This window comes from Pituophis catenifer, unplaced genomic scaffold (assembly GCF_029215685.1).
Source record: "Pituophis catenifer annectens isolate HBS135680 unplaced genomic scaffold, rPitCat1.0.hap2 SCAF_1, whole genome shotgun sequence".
Classification (NCBI taxonomy): Eukaryota; Metazoa; Chordata; class Lepidosauria; order Squamata; family Colubridae; genus Pituophis; species Pituophis catenifer.
In genome coordinates this window covers 300,405,076-300,425,502 of record NW_027256881.1, presented here as the reverse complement: position 1 = coordinate 300,425,502, position 20,427 = coordinate 300,405,076, and the positions used below count along the sequence as shown (strand labels likewise).

The 20,427-nt window shown below is 35.4% G+C and overlaps 1 protein-coding gene across 25 annotated transcripts in view; it reads right to left on the bottom strand.

Moving 5' to 3' along the window:
* Positions 1 to 20,427, bottom strand: part of NRXN3 (neurexin 3) — a 1,226,878-nt gene that overhangs the window by 858,652 nt on the left and 347,799 nt on the right. For 17 of the 25 annotated variants that reach the window (XM_070931446.1, XM_070931448.1, XM_070931449.1 and 14 more), the window contains 2 exons: positions 10,466 to 10,669; positions 3,993 to 4,019 (listed from right to left, as the gene is read on the bottom strand). In XM_070931446.1, coding sequence (XP_070787547.1) covers positions 3,993 to 4,019; positions 10,466 to 10,669 — 231 coding nt within the window. The remainder of the gene's footprint in view (positions 1 to 3,992; positions 4,020 to 10,465; positions 10,670 to 20,427) is intronic. The other 8 variants (XM_070931447.1, XM_070931456.1, XM_070931452.1 and 5 more) reach the window with 1 other exon arrangement.

Below are 20,427 nucleotides of genomic sequence, written 5' to 3'. Positions count from 1 at the left end.
TTCATTTGTAAAACACACTTGTTTCAATTCTATTTCATTGTTTTCATTACATAACCCCCCCCCCCCCCAAAAAAAAAAGGAAGAAAGGCCAGCCATGTAGGGAAAGAAAAATCCTGAATGGCATTCTGACAGAACATAAACCACCAATATATAAAATAGCACATTCATATTACTCACTTTCTTCAAGTTATGAATAGAATAATGGAAATCAAAATTAGTACCTTACCTGTTGTCATGCCCTGGAGCAACAGCCAGTACTCTTGATGGCCATTGTAACAGAAATTTCGTTATGACTGTTATTATTTTCTTTTTAAAAAATGATGATTCTGGCTATTCTTTAATAGCACAGATCATGTTACAATCTCAGTTAATAAAGTGACTGCATTATCTGATACCGAAATCTCTTGCCTGAAGGTTATTTATGGCATATGTGGGGAGAAAATTATCAAAGATCAAAATCTGAGGCTTTTCTAATATTTTCTCACAGCGAGTTGTGATTTTTAAAAAATATTCATTTCAGACATTTTATCTACACATGTCTAAGTGTTTTTTTAAATGAATATAGAATGTATAATTAATATTTCAAAGTTAGTGTCCCTCATGTGAATCTATTTCTATTGAATAATGGAGACCAAAGGCATTTAACAATGAAGCACATATGTGCGTGGATATTTAAAAAAGATATGTTAACAGACATATTAAAAAATAATAAATGGTTTTCAAAATGGCTGAGAAACAATATATGCAAGGCTAATACAAGTGGTCCTTGACTTACAATAATTCATTTAGTGACTGTTTGAAGTTACAACAGCACACAAAAAGTGGCTTATGACCTTTTTCCACACTTACAACCATTGCAGTTTCCCTGTGGTCACATGATCAAAATTTGAATGCTTTGACAACTGGCATATCTTTATGACAGTTGCAGTGTCCTGGGATCATGTGATCACCTTTTGCAACCTTCTGACAAGCAAAGTCAATGGGGAAGCCAGTTTCATTTAACAACCATGTTACTAACTTAACAAACACAGTGATTCATTTAACAACAGTGGCAAGAAAGGTCGTAAAATGGGGCAAAACTCACTTAGGAACTGTCTTGTTTAGCAAATTTTATGCTCAATTGTGATCGTATGTCAAGGACTATCTGTATAGAATCTTTGCATATGAAGGACACTTAAATAAATATAAATGCATCTATAGTATATAATTATTAACAAAAAATTTATGAAGACAGTTATTTGATCAAAAGATTTGATTGAAAAAGTATTTTGCCCCATTGCTTCATAGTTAGGTGAGATAGACAGCCATACAAATCAAATGAATTGAATCAATCAATAAAAATAAAAATATTTTTTTTAAAAAAATTAATGGGGATTTGTATCTGAGGAAAAGTAATTTGCTTCCAAATCTTAGTTTCAATCCCTATATCAGGGGTGTCAAACTCATGATGTCACAGGGGCATCTCATGACATATCGTGACTTTTCCCCCATCGCTAAACTGGGTGTGGGCATGGTCAGCACATGACGCATCTGGCCAACAGCAGGTTTGACAGCCCTGCTCTATATTATAATAATAGTTTTCCTCTCAGATGGAGATACCGCATAGGAACTGGAAAGTGGGAAATGGTTAAATACTCTGAAGTAATATGAGTCCAGTACATCAGTGGACATGCTTCGAAGCATATATATAAAACTAGTTGTGAATAAAGAGAACCAGATCTTTGGGGTCATACAGGCTGCAAACATCTGGAGTAGTTTTTCCAATTTAAACTCACTGATCACAATTTTATATGGTGAAGGGCAAATGGTGAAGCTATTAGTTACATGCTATTTCATACATAACTTACACCTTTCTGCTTCTAATGTCTACCAGAACTCTCCCAGATTATTAGTATGTAATTCCTAGAATACCTACCAAGCATATTAGCTGGTAATTTATTAAAATAGCGGGCTAATCCAGCCTGTGCCAGGAATAAAGAACATTAATTTTTGTTTCAAACACACAGGTCAGCTGCATCATGTGGACAAAGTTAAAGGAATAGTAACTTTCTCTTCTTGTTGCTGAAATCAAGATGGCAGAACTGAAGTTTTAGAGCAGCCCTCCAAAACTGATATTTTTAATAAGAACTCTGTCTCTCTATTCTTTTTATCTTTCATAACATTCTACCACCATAATCATATGGAATGCAAAGGATGCTAGGATGCATAAATCCATAAAGAGTTAATAAATTGCATCACAATGGGGTTCTTTTTAAAATTCAGTTTTAAAATTTCAATTTTGGGGGAGAGGCTGGGAAAAAACAGGACTGCCAATTTCCCATCACTGTTTATAATGGCCAGAAAAAATTCAAAAATGGACACTTTCCAGTTGATTGGTCATCTCTGAATATGTGCTGTCACAACACAGAGTTATTTAAAAAAAATGGCAGTCATAGGAATTTTATTTATTTATTTATTTATTTATTTATTTATTTATTTATTTATTTATTTATTTATTCATACATTCCATTTCTATAGCTGCCCATCTCAAAAAAGTGACTCTGGATGGCAAAAAAAAAAAAAAAAACTTAAAAGCAATTTGCAATTGTGCAAATAGAATTCTTAAGCATATATCATTCAAGAAGTTTGATTTAGTGTAACATATAATATAATGAAATTGTGTTATCTTTCTATCCACCCATTCCATAGTTAGAATGATGTGGAATTCTTCCATATCATTCCAGTAAAATTAAGCAGAAATAAGCACAGAATTGCAGCCTAGAGTCTTTTGTTAACTCTATTTTTCTCCAGCCTTAGCTTTGGGCTACTAGGAGATTTCTATTATCCTTAAAAATTCATCCACTAATGAATAAAAATACATAGTATAGTAGTATAGAAGAAACTATGGAAACAATGTGTATTAATGCAGTTTCCACTTTGTTTGGTTTGTATAACAGTGTTTGTTTAGCATAAAAATATCAGGTCTGCAGAAAGACAGCCTTTGCAGCTTTCTTAAAAATTGGGCTAGACATTCCTCATTATGTTTTGCACATGGCACTTCATGAAATGTTCTTTGGGGCAATTCTAACACCTGTAAATGAGAAAAACAAATATCCTGGCCACAATAGAAAGATTATATAATGGCTAGTATTACATTATTTGTTGTTGCAGTTTCCCAATCCATCCAAAAGTTTTCGAATAGTAATTATTTCCTGTTGTGGTAATAGTAATTAATTACTATAAAATAGTAATTATTTCCTATGGCAATTCTTTTGCCTAAAATGGAAAAAATATAAGGGTTTCTTTTTCATCTTAACTGCTAACTTCTATTAGTATTGTAATTTTAATTTTTAAATACTAGTTTTATTGTTAGTAAACTTTCTTGATTTTGAATTGCATTTAGGCAACTCAATGTTTTTGAAAAAAGAAGTTGCATTGACTTGTCCAAATGCAACTTCTTTCTTCAAAAACATTTGCAAGAGCCTTTGCCTATCAGCAATAAAGATTGGCTCAACTATGGTATTACTCACCTAAAAACATGATTTTCATCTTCCTCTACATGCATATTTTTTAAAAAATGAATATTGAAAAAGTATCAGATGAAGCAGTCACCATTATGACCTAAACTATATACTTTTCAAAAGAAAATATAGTAGAAAAGAGTATACAGTACCTGTGATTTCTATGCAGTATCAAGACTGCCTTTAAGAATATTTCCCAAGACAGCAGAAAGCTACTGAAATATGTTTTCAATTCTTCCTGTTCCCTGGACACTTGTCTGTGAAGCCAGGGAATAAAATAATTCATTTGCCCCTAGAGAGATCTCTCTCAGACACATACATCACTTACAAACAATACAAATGCACACTGTTTCAACATCTACTAAGTTCTTGTTACCAATACATTTTTAATAAAAAGAAAGAATAGTTTATAAAACATCAAATAAATAATGTTAATCTCTTTTAAATAGACATATATAGATAGAACAAAATGAAACTTGAGGGAAAACTTACTGGCGTTACAGTTTATCCTGATACAGTCTAGATGGGGAAAAATAAATGAAAGATGAAATTGCATCCTTCAAGGTAACAGCTGCAGACATCCAAAAACAATCAGTCCACCCTTCCGGGGACAGACACACGCAAAAAAATGTGGCCATTTTATATTTATGTACATTCTATAGAAGTACAGGAATGTCTCTGTACTTATTTACTACAAAAGTCTCAGAACCATAAACTATTCCCATTTCCCTGCTTCTGTTTACGTGTTTCTGTTTTGTGTGTTTGTGTGTGTGTGTGTGTGTGAGTGAGTGAGTGAGTGTGTACACATGTGAGATACTTGCAGAAAAGAACTATAAATTATATACCTTTCCTTGACAATACATTTTTAAGAAAAAGTAAAAATGCAATTTCTTTCTTCAAAAACTTTTGAAAAATACTTGATTCTAATCAAAAACTAGGTAAACAAGTTTACATGTTATTAAAGCACAGGCATTTTCCCATTAAATGCAAGGCTTTCTCCCAAATGGTGCATATTTTTAGTCCTTTTAGGATACTTTTACACATTTGGATGCTTAAAAGCAAATTTTACAATGTTTCATTGGAATGGTTAGTGTATCTATATAAATGCATTCCTGGCTTTAGCTTGCAAATATTTAGTAATGCAATATTTAGCCCTTTCAATGTATACTGAACGATTTCCTGTGCGATAACTTAAAATGTTTTGCAGAAAAAATGTATATTGCCAAAACTTTTCATGCTGCAGAAAGGGATAACATATTGCTCCTTGTCACCATAAAATGGCCACTTGCAAACTGCTAACCGCACGAACGCCCAGCCCAGATTTCACTGCATTTTGGAGAGTTCATATTTTTTATTGGTTGGAGAGAGTTGATACAAAAACAGCCAGCCAGCCCTTCAGAGCCCTGTTTCACCTTGCTGCCTGAATATTAGAATTAAATGAAGCATCTACAACATTCCGGAAGAAGATGAAATAGGCAGTGCAGTGGCAGATCTGATTATCTTTGACAACCCCCTGCACTTCACTCATATGAAACTACAAGTGGGAAAAACCATAAACAAATTTAAAAAGACTACAGTGACACATGCATTTATTTGTGCCTGTTAAATACTCATTAATATTCCAACAAAAAAGTATAATTTCATCGGAGTAGACTCTTCTGAGCAAAACATAAGCTTCATAAACTTGAGCACAAGATTAGAAGCATGATACCTTCTTTAATTCTTAGACTGAGAATATATTATTTGAAAAAAGTGTTGCAACATATTGCCATTGTAATCCTGTGACAAACTGTTCCTCACAGTTAATGCTAAGAGCCACTTCTCCATATATTCAACTATATCATGTTAAAAAGATTCCATTGTTCATTGGCCAAAAAATTGGGTCAATCAAGGTTGACTTCTGGCTCAACTAAAATATTTAAAGCTAGCTATGCTAAACTTAGAGGTATTTTTCCCAAGTAAAATTAGAAAAGGAACATGTCTAATTAATATCATAAAATTAATATTTATAAAAGAGGGGTAGTAAACAAAAAAAAATCTGAGTGATAGGGAAAAAGAAAACATCCAGAAGTAATAATGCCACAGAGTGTATTTTTCAGCATATTCTTCTCTTAAGAAAATATGGGTTTGGTTTCGTGCGATTAGGTTTGTCATGTGTCGTCAACCGCAACAGAAAAGTGGGAGCAAACAGCTCTTGAGCATTTAGTACAAACACCATACAGGAGTGGCTATATCCCTTTTTAGATGTGTGCTGGTAAGTGCAATAAGGAAAAAAAATTCCCCAATACTGAGTGCCAAGAAGATTTAGAGAAGGAGAGAGAGAGAGAGGGAATGACAAAACACTAGAGATCATATCTGAAAGACTGATTATACTTGAGAGATGTAAAATAGAATGTAGATTGGATTATATTCTCTTTTAAGGGTCTAAAATTTCATTTGAGAAATGTATTTACATTTTAGAAGCTTAGACTGTCACAACTGTTCTGAGATAATTAAAGCTTCCTCCTACTTCTGAACACTTACATTTATAAACCCAGTCCTTGGGATTTGCTGATCATTAATTTTTACTGACATTTTTAATGTTTGTTTTTCCCATAGTACCTATGGCTCACTCTCCACACTCCTGTTTACCATACATGAAGCTGCTAGGTGAGGTCATCTGTTATAAGGGAATATGTTGATGCTTTATATCTCTACCCTGGGCTGATCAAGTGACACCATGGAGTTCTGTCTTGATGTTTATAGCCTGTGGTGTGTTGGAAAGAATAGGCTTCAGTTCAATTATAACAAATCCAAATGGTTCTGGGATTTAGGATTTCTGGGGACTTCCTATCTCTAGATGGGATTGCACTATCCAAATAGAACTACTGGGTTACACACAGCTCTTGTGTGAGGAGTAGGTGGTAGCCTTGGCCAAAAGAACTTTTACACAACTTTGTGTGGCACACTTTGTTGGACTAAAAGGTTCTGCTAACAGTTTCACATGGCTTAGTCACATCCCAAGTGAACTACTATAATACAGTTTACATGGGGCTGCCTTTAAAGAACATCTGGAAACAGCAGCCGATTAAAAATTGCAGTATGAGCAATTATAGGTGATTCTCTGTGTCTTCATGTTACTTCTTTGCTTCATGAGCTCCCTTGATTATCAGTATTCTTCTCAATGCAATTGAAGGTGCTTATGGTCACTTATCAATCCCTTCATGGAATGGGACCAGGTTATCTATGGAGCCACCACTCTCCTATCATTTCTATCTCTTCTCTTAGATGCAGCAGGAGATGCAAACTATGGACTACATGAATCAAGAAATACCTTCATAGGAAACCTTCATAGGATTTTCTATTTTGGTACCTGACCTTTGGAACATCGTTCCTCAAGAGAATTAGATGAGAGTACTGTATATCAGCCTTTCACAAGGCCCTGAAGACATGCTTAAGTTTCTGAGCATGAGACCTGGATTATTGGTTAGAACCTATGAGATAGTTATTGCTGTTTGATTGTTTTTGTTAATCTTGGCTGCCTGCTGTGTATCTTATTTTCTCTTGTTTTGTATTTTAACTTGTTGGCCACTTAGAATTCCCATTCGGTCATGTAAATTGAATAAGTAAACAAATATATAATCAGTCAATAGCTGGATACATTTCTGGCCCTCTCTGCCTATACAAAACAACCAATAAGGAATGCAGATGTTGAGTGACCTTTAAAGATAAGACTCTGACATAGTGCAGTTCCAATCAGATAAAGAAGAAGACTGAGAAGGACAAGCACTGCTTTATAGTGTGATTAGCCATGTTCTAACTCTAAGCTTGTGCTAATCATGAATGAGACTGTGGCTCATTGAATTTTCTTTCTCTGTGTGTTTCTGTCTCTCTGTCTCTCTTTCTCTTTCTTTCTCTCTCTCTCCCCCTTTCCCTCCCCCTCTCTCCCTTCCTTCCTCCCTCCCTCCCTCCCTGTCTCTCTCTTTCTTCTCTATCTTCTCAACAGTAGTGTTAGAAATATGACATATAGACTTATAATTTTTCCAGAGCTTAATGTGTTGCCAGAGAATATGATCGTCCAACTATCCCTCAAGAAACATTTAAAATTTTCTTAAAGAAGCAGTCTTAACATATGAGAGTGTCTTCCCTCCCTCCTTCCTCAATAAAATTAACCACATTCTCCTTCCTGATTCTTTTTTTTTTTTTTTTTTTTTTTTTTTGCTTAATAGGGCTGTAATGGACAGAGGGATATGGCAGCCCTTGCAGGTTTTTCTGTACACTCTGTTCGAAGGGCTGTTTGCTGTGCGGGCCGCAGGCTTCAGGCCTTTGAAGGGTTGAATACCATCTTTTGATATACCATGACTGATGGGACATAAATAAGTTTTTACAACGTTGTTACACAGTGTGAAAAAGATCACAGAAAAAGGATTAGAAACATGAAATGAAATTAAGAAGAAAAGCTGAGGGGAGGGCAAGCAAAATAATGTTTGCTACCATTCAAAACAGACTTTGCCATTGCATTTCCGGCAAGAAAAAATGGTTCAGATTCCCATTGTAAACTACTCTAAATCAACAATATATTTATAAATTGCCATTCTTCACCAGATGTTATCAAATGTGGAATTTTTACTGCTAAGCAAGACTTAGATGTTGGCTCGCTTAAAGCAATAACATTTCAGAACTCACATTGTCACTCTCACTAAGGTTTGAAGAAATCTTCTCTGGACTTCTTGGACTTGAAATGAATTTCTAAAACAATATCTCATATTGACTTCTGTCTCTAACACTTTTTGGGGGGAGGGTTAAGGTGACATCTGAAAAGGTTTCACACACCTTTCTTGCATCATAACTAAGCTTCTATTCTGAAAGTCACCTTCAGAATATGCATGACTGCAATAAAGTTGGAGAGATACTGCAGTGACTCCAAGCAAAGCATAGCTGATGTGAAATTTGGGCTTACTAGAATTTCTTTTGCTTACTAAAGGGCAGATAGAACTTCATTCTGGGGTCTTTCTAACATGAAAAAGTGATTCAAAAGCCTAGTCATAAATCTTAAAAAAATGCCATCTTAGACTTATTAACAGCATTTTGAAAACGTAGTTGCTTATGAAACAGCTTAAATAGTGCCAGATGATATGTGCATGATACATGTCTTCGAGGGAAGAAAAATGTTTCTGCTAAGGGAGCATTCTTTATCTTATGGTGGTTATGACTGTTAGATACAAATAATCATTTCAGAACTGATAGAAACAGTCCAGAAGTGGTTGCTATTGTTATTTCTCTGTTAGAGAAATGCTTAAATTATTTTCATATGGGCACTACTATCTATCTATCTATCTATCTATCTATCTATCTATCTATCTATCTATCTATCTATTTGCTGCCTTTATTATTTTTACAAATAACTCAAGGCAGTGAATATATCCACATATCTTACTCCTCCTATTTCCCCCACAACAACCACCTTATGAGTGGGTTGGGCTGAGAGAGAATAACTGGCCTGAAGTCATCCACGTGACTTTCATGATTAAGACATGAATTCATGGTCTCCTGCTTTCTAGCCTGGTGCCTTAATCACTAGACCAAAAAATCCCTTATGCATCTGGTTGTAGGAAAGTTCTTAAATAAGATTTTCCTGTTCATATTCTAATTCTACCCTTCCATTCTAACGTATAAATGAGTGGAATAATATCAATGTTTTTCCAAGCAATGTATGATACATACTTGGAAGATCAGGGCCCCAAAAGCATTCCATCTTGATATTTTGTAGTTAGATGTTTTGGAAAAATCAGAGGTGCTAAGTCATAAAACCAACATCAGAAAAGCTGACAAAAATTCTGAGGCTATAACACAGTTTTTCAAATAAAAACTGCAGAATGTGAAGCAGTGATACCAGCTGGTTTTTTTAAAAGCAAAGAACTACAAGAGGTGAACCTTTTAACCTTTTGGAAGACAAATATTAACTATATCATGGCTCTTTATCTCTTCGTAGTGAGCCATTTTTGAGTAGCAAACAAAATCATTTATTTTTCAGGAAACTAATTCTATGAAATTCCTCAAATTAAAATCTTGACAGAAAAAAATAACCAATGGAAACAATATTGTACCAGAAGAAAAAGAAGAAATCTCTATCCCAAATTCTTCCCTTTCCCTTCAGTTAAGAACATTGAATGAAAAGATAAAACTCCATCCAAGAGGTATAACAGAAATACATTTCTATTGGACTTTTTGGAGACAGGAGTGGGCAAAAGGAGATTTCTGGATATTTATTTATAAGTTATTCTTGTGCTTTTTTGAAATGGGCACTTTTTAAGCCTTAAATTAAAGATTAATCTTATTCTTAATCACAGGAAGCAGCATAGATGACATTGGAATGTTTGATACCCTGTTTCCCCCAAAATAAAACATCCCCTGATAATAAACCCAATCGGGTTTTTGAATGCATGGCAATAAGGCCAAGCACTTGTTTCAGGGTTCAAAAAAATATAAGACAGGGTCTTATTTTTAGGGAAGCATGGTATATAAAACCCTAGCTTGTTAAAGGATAACTGTACAATCAGAATATTTCCCCTATGGCTCTGTCATTGTCTTCATAACTTATTTTTGACTGTTTTGAATAGTAGCAGAGAGGCTGGATTAATGAGGATGTGGTTGATCAAAAGATGGACCAAACAGCATGTCTTACACAAAACTAACCAGTTTAAGAACAAGAAAGGAAGCTTTAAAAAAGACTTAAAAACAAAACACATTATCCATAACCAGGAAGCAACATAAAATCTGCATGCAGTGATGGCTGGAGAAATTCTCCGTGATTAATATTATTACAAAAAAAAAAAAAAAAAAAAAAACTTTAGCAGAATTATAATCAACTCAACCAGATCAAGGGTGGGGGAGGATGGAAGGGAGACAGACAAGAAAACAAAACAAGCTGAAATTAAAAGCCAAGTGATGATGGGGGGAGAGGGGGGGACGACTTTGCACAATACCTAGATTGACCATGAGTTTGACCCGGCCTCCATCTAATTCAAGCCGTAGTGTATCGGCTGAATCACGTGATGTTGTGGCCATCAGCAGACCATAGGCACGCTGGGACATGAAGCGGAAGGACACATCCTCAGCCTCTGTATGCATGACCATAGGCATAACAATTTTCATATACATGCTGCCATCGTAACTCAGGACGGAGGCCTCTGAAGAAAAGAAAAAGATAAATAAAACGAATTACAATAGTTTTAGGCATTTCAAATCTTGGAGGATTAATAATTATTTAACACTTTAGATACATTATTTAATGATTACATGAAAGTGGCTCAGATTTTCATAAATATTATTTCACTGTATTCTTCAAATAACAAAAATTCCCTGAGTATTGTATATTCAGTTGAAAATACTAAGAGTGGAACTATCTTAAAATAGTAGAAAAATAACAGTAGAAAATTGTATTAGAGATAAAACCAGTGACTATAATAATGGCAATCAATCATCATAAAGTAACTCCACTTATGTCACTTGAAGCAAAATACATTGTCTCATTGGCAGAATTCCTTGAAAAGGGCCTCACATTAAGATCTTAGTAACATGATACATTAATTTGAGTAGAGAATTTTTCTGATATCATGGTTTCATAATATTTATCTATTTAGCAATTGCTAACTTTATATTAATTTACTGACTAAATGGCATATACAAACTACAACTTTAGATGTTTTCCAAGCATAGTTTAATGTAAAGTATGTTCCAAATATGTACCTAATTCAAAATAGTGATACTTAGTGTATTAACGGTAATCTTAAATATGCAAATATACTCTTTGCCTAACTCTACACTTGTACATCCAGCAATAGACGAAGATGGAGAGTCCAGACTACTAATCGACTCTGTCAGAGAGAGTATAACCATTTCTATAATACAACAATTTACAATTCAACAACAAACTGTAATTCAATTCAAGTTTAGTTTCTTACTGATCCTCAGAAGCATTGATCAAGACAACATTCAAGGGAACAAATTGTTTCCTTGTAATTAGATGACAAGAGTCAAAGAAGGCAGAAGTTATCAGCATTTTGAAGATATTCAATTCTAATATATCATGTTCAACTTATCATATTTGGAAGCATTATGTGAAGATCTATCTCCTCTTAGAAGTCCATAATGTTGGGAAAAATGGAACAAACAACTACTATCAACAGCAAAGTGGATGGATTCAAACACAACAGTAACAGATGGATTGATAGGAGACCTAAAAAATCCAGCCTGGGGATGGATCATCCTGCAGATGTTATGTCATGTAATTGTTTAATGTTGACATCAACTTGATAGCAATCAAGTAAGCAGTGGGTGGGGAAGGTGCAGGATCAGATTTCTTGACATGTGAGTGTTATTCCAGGTTGCTGGAAAAGCTATGTTATCTTCTCAGAGTTCTTCTTGTGGTAAGCAAAGCACAGTATGTTAAGTAATGCTACTTCCAGATGCTGGTGGAACCCAATGTTCTCATATTAGACATAAACTTATTTCCTGCATGTACTGAATAGAAACACACAGGCCTCCTTGGTTTTGCTTTGGATTCTATTAGACTGTTCAGTTAAGCATGAAATGGCACTTTCTGACACCTTTAGTTCAAATGTGACCTGCATGAAATAGTCCCTGTGCTAGTGTGTGCATATGCATACATTGCTGGTAAGTGTCAGAGTAAGCAAAGGGAATGTTTTGTCAGAGTATACATGTATACAGTATAATGTATACAAAGTATACATTAAAGAGGAATCAAATACTTCTCTTCTTTAGGTACAATAGGATATATTGCATGATAGAAGCATTTTGTAAATTAGCAAGAACTTTGGAGATATAAAAATCTGGAATATTTGCTTTCCTTAAAGAGAAAAACAATACAAATAGCATTAGAAACTTAGGACTAATTTCAGTAGCAAGCATATCTGAAGATCCAGAGATATAAGCTTACCCAATTGGTGTCCCCCACCCGTCAAATGTGCTGAAATTGCAAATCATTTCATAAAGTTCCCAATTATTATGAAATATATGAAGGCTGGTATAAATTTATATAATAGAAAATAAGCAATCTGAAATAATAAGTCCAGTACAGGTTCCTTTCACCTTTTCCTCTCTAAAATATCAAAACAGTTTGAGTATGACCCACAGTTATCTTCACCACACTTATCTTAACCATAATGAGAACAAGGACCAAGCTGCAGCAGGTCCTGCATTATCAGCAACAATATCCACAAACACAAAGGCACACAACAACACACCGCAATCTATTTTATATGAAAGAGAAAATAAATTACTTGCTTCAGATTGCATTTATTTTTCTGTCTGTCTGGAAAAGAAAAACCCAAGCATTTCCTAGAGGAGGAATTAGAAGTTCAAAATTCATCACTGCAACTTTTTCTTTGTAAATACCTGCTAGAATAGAGCATACCCAAAAAAATCAGGCAGTGTAATAAGGTATCAGTTCCCTTAAATGATGAAATTACTTTTACACAAACTTCACATAAAGTTTGTAGCAACTTCAAGCATACTATAAGTGAGCTGGAAATTCAGTTATATATCTGTAGAAATGGTGGTAGACTTTAGGAGAAACCTTTCCATATTTCCACCTCTCACAATACTAGACAACACAGTATCAACAGTAGAGACCTTCAAATTTCTAGGTTCTACCATATTGCAAAATCTAAAATGTACAGCTAACATCAAAAACGTCATCAAAAAAGCACAACAAGCAATGTTCTTTCTGCGCCAACCCAGAAAGCTCAAACTGCCCAAGGAGCTGCTGATACAGTTCTACAGAGGAAGTATTGAGTGTGTCATCTGCACATCTATAACTGTCTGGTTTGGTTCTGCATCCCAACAAGACAGACACAGACTTCAAAGGATAATTATGGCTTAGGACCTGGGTACTTACGGGACCGCCTTCTGCCACCAGTAGCCTCTCACCAGCCAGTACACTCACATAGAGAGGGGCTCCTCAGGGTGCCGTCGGCCAAACAGTGTCAACTGGCGGCCCCCAAGGGGAGACCCTTCTCTGTGGGGGCACCTGCCATCTGGAATGAGTTCCCCCCGGAGATACAGATGATCCCAGATTTACGCACCTTCCGCCGTGCCCTCAAGACCTTTTTATTTCAGCAGGCTGGCCTGGCCTAACTTCCCTTTTAAATTGTAAATTTTAAATTTCTTTTAAAATATTAGGGGTGTTTTAATTTGTTTTGGGCCAAATTATCTAATGGGTTTTTATATTGTCTTTTAAATTTTGTAGTTTGTGTGTTTTATCTTTTTGGCTGTTCACCGCCCTGAGTCCTTCAGGAGTAGGGCAGTATATAAATCCAATAAAATAAAAAATAAATAAAAATAAAATAAATAATTAGAACTGCAGAAAAAACCATTTCTACCAACTTGCCTTTCATTGAGGACCTGTATACTGCACGAGTCAAAAAGAGGGCTGTGAAAATATTTACAGACCCCTCACATCCTGGACATAAACTGTTTCAACTCCTACCCTCAAAATGACACTATAGAGCACTGCACACCAGAACAACTAGATACAAGAACAGTTTTTTCCCCGAATGCCATCACTCTGCTAAACAAATAATTCCCTCAACACTGTCAAACTATTTACTAAGTCTGCACTACTATTAATCTTCTCATCGTTCCCACCACCCATCTCCTTCCATTTATGACTGTATGACTATAACTTTGTTGCTTGTATCCTTACAATGTATATTGATATTGTTTCCTAATTGCTTATTTATACCCTTTGACAATCATTAAGTGTTGTACCTTATGATTCTTGACGAATGTATCTTTTCTTTTATGTACACTGAGAGCATATGCACCAAGACAAATTCCTTGTGTGTCCAATCACACTTGGCCAATAAAAAAATTCTATTTTATTCTATATTAGGCTGTCAAACTGTAACAAGGATGATCCCAGGGGGATAGAACCAGATCTGGATCTGGAAGTACCCATAGAGCTGGATTGGTTTCCTTGATTGACCCAACTGCAGTTAATTATGCTGAACCTGGTTTTCCAATAGAAGTGCTGGGCTCAATAGCATTTGGGATGGGTCATTTTCTCCTTCAAAATTAGATCACTTTGCCCCTTGCCCTCTCCCTCCATCCTGCATAGGTAGTTTTACATTAACATTTTTTTACTCTTTTCAACTGTGCAGATGGATGGAATTTTTGTGACTTGCAGATTTTGTAGCTCCTGTCTTCCTTCCCTCCTTCCCTTCTCCTTCCCAGAAAAGCAGTCCAGGGATGGGAGGTAGACATGGCACTCTGATACCTTTTTTTTTCCCCTTTCCTATTAGTCAATGAGAGATGCATAGATTGCCTTGAATGTTACTTACTTTAATTTTAAGGTAAACAAGACAACTGTATATCGGCTTGAAATTGATTGGGAGGATACGGAAAGTAAAAAGTGGTGGCAGTATAGAAGTGCCTAAGTTCCAAGACACAGAAAATAAAATAGGGAATGTTTGCATTTAAATAAGTGATTTACATATAGATATAGGTCCTGCCAGTTCTCAAAGAAAGTCCAAAAAGCCACCCCTCACTTTATTTTCATATCAATTCTGCAAAATAAGGAAGGTAGATATAGACTGTACTTTTGTTAAGCCACTTCTATCTACATGAGAGGGCAAAAAGTCTATGAAACATGGAGCAGATAAAGCACAAGTTCCTTTTCCGACTTGCTCTCTGTGAAATTTATTTATTTATTTATTTATTTATTTTTGAAAAATACTGCCAAGCCACTAAATGGGGAGAGAATTGCAGCACAAAATTGCAACTGCAGCAGGGGAAGTGTTTAATCTTATTTTCCTTTTATCTAAATGATGGGGTAGTTGTTTTTGACATTCCTTTCCCTTTATGTTATGATATCATTCATTTGTTTTACCTTCTAAATAGTGTTAGCTATATATACAAAATAGATAAGCAATTTGTTAATGGTTGGTGAAAATGGAGAAAACAAAGAATTTTTCCTTTTCCTCCCCTTTGTTCGAACAGATTAAAAAGCAGATCCTGCAAAGCAATTTTTTGGTGTTAGCCTCTTGGAAGTGCCTTTCTCTAGAGCAGGTGTGTCAAACTCATGTCATCACAGTGGCATCACATGATGTATTGGGACCTTTTTTCCCCATCGCTAAATTGGGCGTGAAGCAGCACATGACGCATCCGGCTCACGAGCCAAGAGTTTGACAGCCCTGCTCTAGACGATTGTTCATAAGACAATTGTGTCTCTATAGGTATACTCTGTGAATTGCTAGGGAGGGGCCTTCTTAGCTCTCATTTTCCTGAATAACCTATCTAAACTTCACTGTGTGAAGTTTGCCCTCTTGAATGCGCCCCCTCCCTCCTGGGAATCCAGACTACAATCCACCACACCATGAAGTATTCATTTCAAGGATCCTATATAGCACTAGGAAGGCCCCTTGGAAATAAAAAGAAAGGGAGTAGCAGAGGAAAAGAGAGATTTTTCAAAGATGTGGAAAACAGAATTCAAGCAGATTGGAGAACGGATGAAAAATATCCAGAAGCATTGGGAACCACCACCTAAATCAAGGATGAATTCCAGCATCACATCTAACCACATGTCACCCCAGGGAGCTTTAACAAGCCAAGTGAGACATAGATTTAACAGCTGGATAGGTTAACAGTCCCAAGGACACTGTCCACTTCCTCAAGAATCACAGGATCAAAAACTTCTCAGGTAAAAGAACAAGACAGAGCCTCAGTCAGCTCGATCAGACCTGCTCAGAACCTACACAAAATAGATGTGATTCCTTTCTGACACTATCCTCCTCTGTCATCCTCAGAAAATCAGTGTTATGGTAGAGAAGAACAAGAAGCAATTTTAATCACAGACTTGTCATATTTGATTAGTTGACAGATAAAAAGCTAAAGGAAGCTGTTTTGCCTTTTCCTGAGGCATGACTGTCCACATCTCCATAATTAATAAGCAAAGACATGAAAAGTGTCTTCATTGTCATACACAAGATGATTATTCTGAATATATATATAATATAATATCCCAAGTGTGTGTGTGTATATGTGCTTTGGAACATGATTTTTTTATCCAACCAATTGCTGGTAAAAGTTATTACTAGCCCAGACACGCAAGGAGCAGGAGGCCATAGCCTTACTGAATCTCAGCAAGTACACAGGAGACCACTCAGGCTCTTAAATCCAACTTCAGATGTCAGTTTAACATTTGTAGAACTGTATGGAACTATTTTGAGACAAAATCATGATGAGAAGGTCAGCACTGGAAAAGTTGCTTAAAGTCAGCAAATCTAATGGAAAGAACTCCATGAGGGCACAAATTAAATTTATTGTTTCAAGAATCAGTTTCAAATTTATTGTTTCAAGAATTAGTTTTATATATAGGAGGTTTTACTTTCTTTTGTCTTTCAATAGCTTTGTATTGTGCCATTTGATGTAGCAAATAAAACAATTTCTGTCCTCCATGGCTTTGCATCCATTCAATTACAAAACCGAGCACATGCATGTTCTCTTATGTTGATTTGTTATTCACTTTTCATTATGGTATTCTTAATGAGCCATTCCTTGCACTATTTTTCCATGTTGGGCTGAATACGTATTCTGTGCCCAGAACAATATATTTTGTTGGAGCTTTTTTTTTTTTTTTTTTTTTTGGTCTTTATTTAGGTAGAGCATTAGCCCTGTGAAACATCATTTGTATAATCAGGAAACTCCATTTCAGTGATGCTGAAATTGACTGAACTTAACGCAGTAGCTGAAGACAGTTTTTAACTAGGTGTATAGTGAAATACTGGGTTTTTGCTATGACATCCTGACCCATAAAATGCTTTGAGTTTCCTTGATTAATTTTCCACTATTTAGTCAATATCCTGCTTTCTCTTTTCCTTGTTTATAATTTTCTTTATATTCAGATTTCAAGAAAAGCATTTCTCTAGATTTCTATTTTAAATTCCAGTTTGGCATCCAAGTGCTAAGGAATTTCTAAACATAACTAAAGAGTTTAAGCATAAGAATTTCTAAGTACAGGTAAGCCTGACATCAATCCATGTATAACCTGTAGAGTTTTCACAACATACCCAGACACACTAGTAACTTTTGAGATTAAGCTGACCACCCTATCATTATCATAAGAAATCTGGAGAGCTAGCAGTATTTTTTAAAAAATACTAATCGAAAAAAAACACACAAAAATAATTTTCTTACTTTCTGCCATCCTCTAAAATAGGTACATATATTAATTCAAACTTGCTTTTCCTATGTGTCTATGAAGATTCTTAATCATCCAGATCATGGTTGTCCCAAATGATTGTTTGCCATTTGAAAAGCTCCTTTGGGACTTCCTTTCCCTATGTCTCATGATAGTGTTTTCTGAATCTCTTCTAGTTGACCCCATTCCACTGATACACAACTTTTCTCTCTTCTCTGTATTTGGAAAACCACAATTGTCTATTGCCTTCTTTTCTTGTTCTGTTATTATGCTCAATATGCTCAATATAGAGCATATATATTGATCATATAGGCATACTCAATATGCTCTGAGCATGAGAGCATGTTGCCTCGAAAATAAGACATGGAAAGCGGAAAATAAGCCTTAGCATGATTTTTCAGGATATAATATAAGTCTCATAATATAAGTCCTACCCCCAAAATAAACCCCAGTTAAGATTGTCAGTCAGGTGAACACATTTAGTACCGTATTTTCCCCAAAATAAGACCTAATTGGAAAATAAACCCTAATGCGTCTTTTGGAACGAAAAATAATATAAGACCTGGTTTTATTTTCTAGGAAATATAGGTAATCCAATTGTCAATCCACGGCTAAAGATAGTTTTAAAAAATTATATTTATCATATCATCACCACCACCACTTTCTCTATTTTTTAAGTTTCCTCAATGTATTTAGATTAGACGAAATTGGGTATGTTTATGCTCAAGACACACAAAAGGCATACCTTTTCTTCAGTAACACATGTACAAACATGCTTGTTTGTACCTGATCAAAGGTTTTGCAAGGTTTTGCAAGTTTTTGAAGCATAAAAGCAAGGTTGCTACTGAATACTTCATTATCAAGATTTCGGCCTTGAGTAGTAGAAAGACAGAGTATAAATCCAATCAATGATTGATCAAGTAAAGTAATGGATAAAATGTTTAGGCTATATCCCAAACATCATCACTTTGATTCAAAAATAATTTTAGAATACTATTTGATATATCTCAATGTCTGCTTTAGTATAGGCTAGATATGGTTCATAGCGCCATTGGATGATGAAATTATCTAGTGATCTTGGATCTAAACTGCCACAAAGGACTGTTTAGGATAAAAGATGAAAATGTGTCTATGCAAATAGGCTGTTGTAGAAGTTTGGCTTACATATTTGAAATCAGAAACAATTTCTAGCAAAACAGACCTTATTCTGACATGCTATAAAGGAGGAAGAAGAAGGAAAAGGTAGTGAGGAAAGAGGAAAAACATCTTAGAACTTTAATGTATTTGACAAACTCAAGCTGCCATTAAACAACTATTTGTGGTTTTGCATGATTGAATAAATAGAATAACAAAGTGCAACAAATCTTGTGACCCATCAGTGAAAGAAGCAATTTCCATCTGCCAGAAAGAATTCAAGAGAAAGAAACATGCAGAATAATTATTACATTTAATTTAAGACAAACCATCCCACTTGTAAACAAGTGAATATTTTTAAGTCTGACAAAAAAAAATCAGCACTGGCGAAGTGTTACAGAGCAGAGAAGGCAGCAATTAGGTGGATAATGACAGCATCCAAACGGGAGGGGGGAAATTACAGTATGCCATTTAATTTGGGGATCCAAGATGTACCTTCTAAACTTAAAATTTAAGTTCAAACAATATGGTGTTTAAAACACCAGGAGGTGGGAAGATAGTTCTTAAATCCTTTGTTATATATCCAACTGCATCACTTTACTCTTGCATAACATCTGCACAGCTATACAATTGCTCAATGGTGACTGATACCAATGCTGGCAACAATACTGAAATCACAATTTTAAAGGTAAAATCTGTTCCAAATTAAGCTTGATTCCTGATAACTATATTCTTGTAACTATACAGTGGTATTTTCCCCTGCTTACTTACAGGATTACTTTTTAACTTTCTAATGTATCCTATAGTCTTTGTATTTCCTGAGGCTTCCATTCAAATATTAACCAGATCCAATGCAAATCCAACAGCATTGTTTGATCAGGCAAGCTGAACTAAGTGCTGCTACCCAGCTCTTTGATTCTATAGAGGTATTTTATTAATTGAATGACTACTGTGCCATCAATAGTTTCCAAATTAATCCATTAATAGTGATAGGATTATCTTTTTTTTTGCTCTGAATGGTTGGCAGTGGGATATTTACTTAATTTCAATTACTTCATTATTGTGAGTGAAATCAATCTTAAAAAAAAAATGATCACGCTGACATTTTTCACAGGTCTACATACATATCATGATTATATACCGGTACTAAGTGATTGAATCAGGGGTGGGTTCTAATTATTTTTACTACTGGTTCTGTGGGCGTGGCTTATTTTGTGGGTGTGGCTTGGAGGTCATGTGACTAGATGGGCGTGGCTAACTTGTCAGAGTCATTTCTGGAAGGTCCTCGCACTTACGACCAGTCCTCGCACTTACAACCCGACTCATTTGTTTGCTTTTAACACTGATCAGCTGTAGGATAGCCCTTTGAAGCCCGCGGCAAAGTTTAAACAGTTTTTTTTCCCTCTAGTCATCAGCTGGGACTCAGGAGGCAGCAATAGATTGGGGGTGGGACCAAATAAAAGGTAAGAATAACGTGGGTGGGAGGACGGGGGGAGAACTGGTTCGGTGACGTCATATTATCACCACTACCGGCTCTGCCGAACCGGACCGAACCGGGAGGAACCCACCACTGGATTGAATATGTGCTATCAA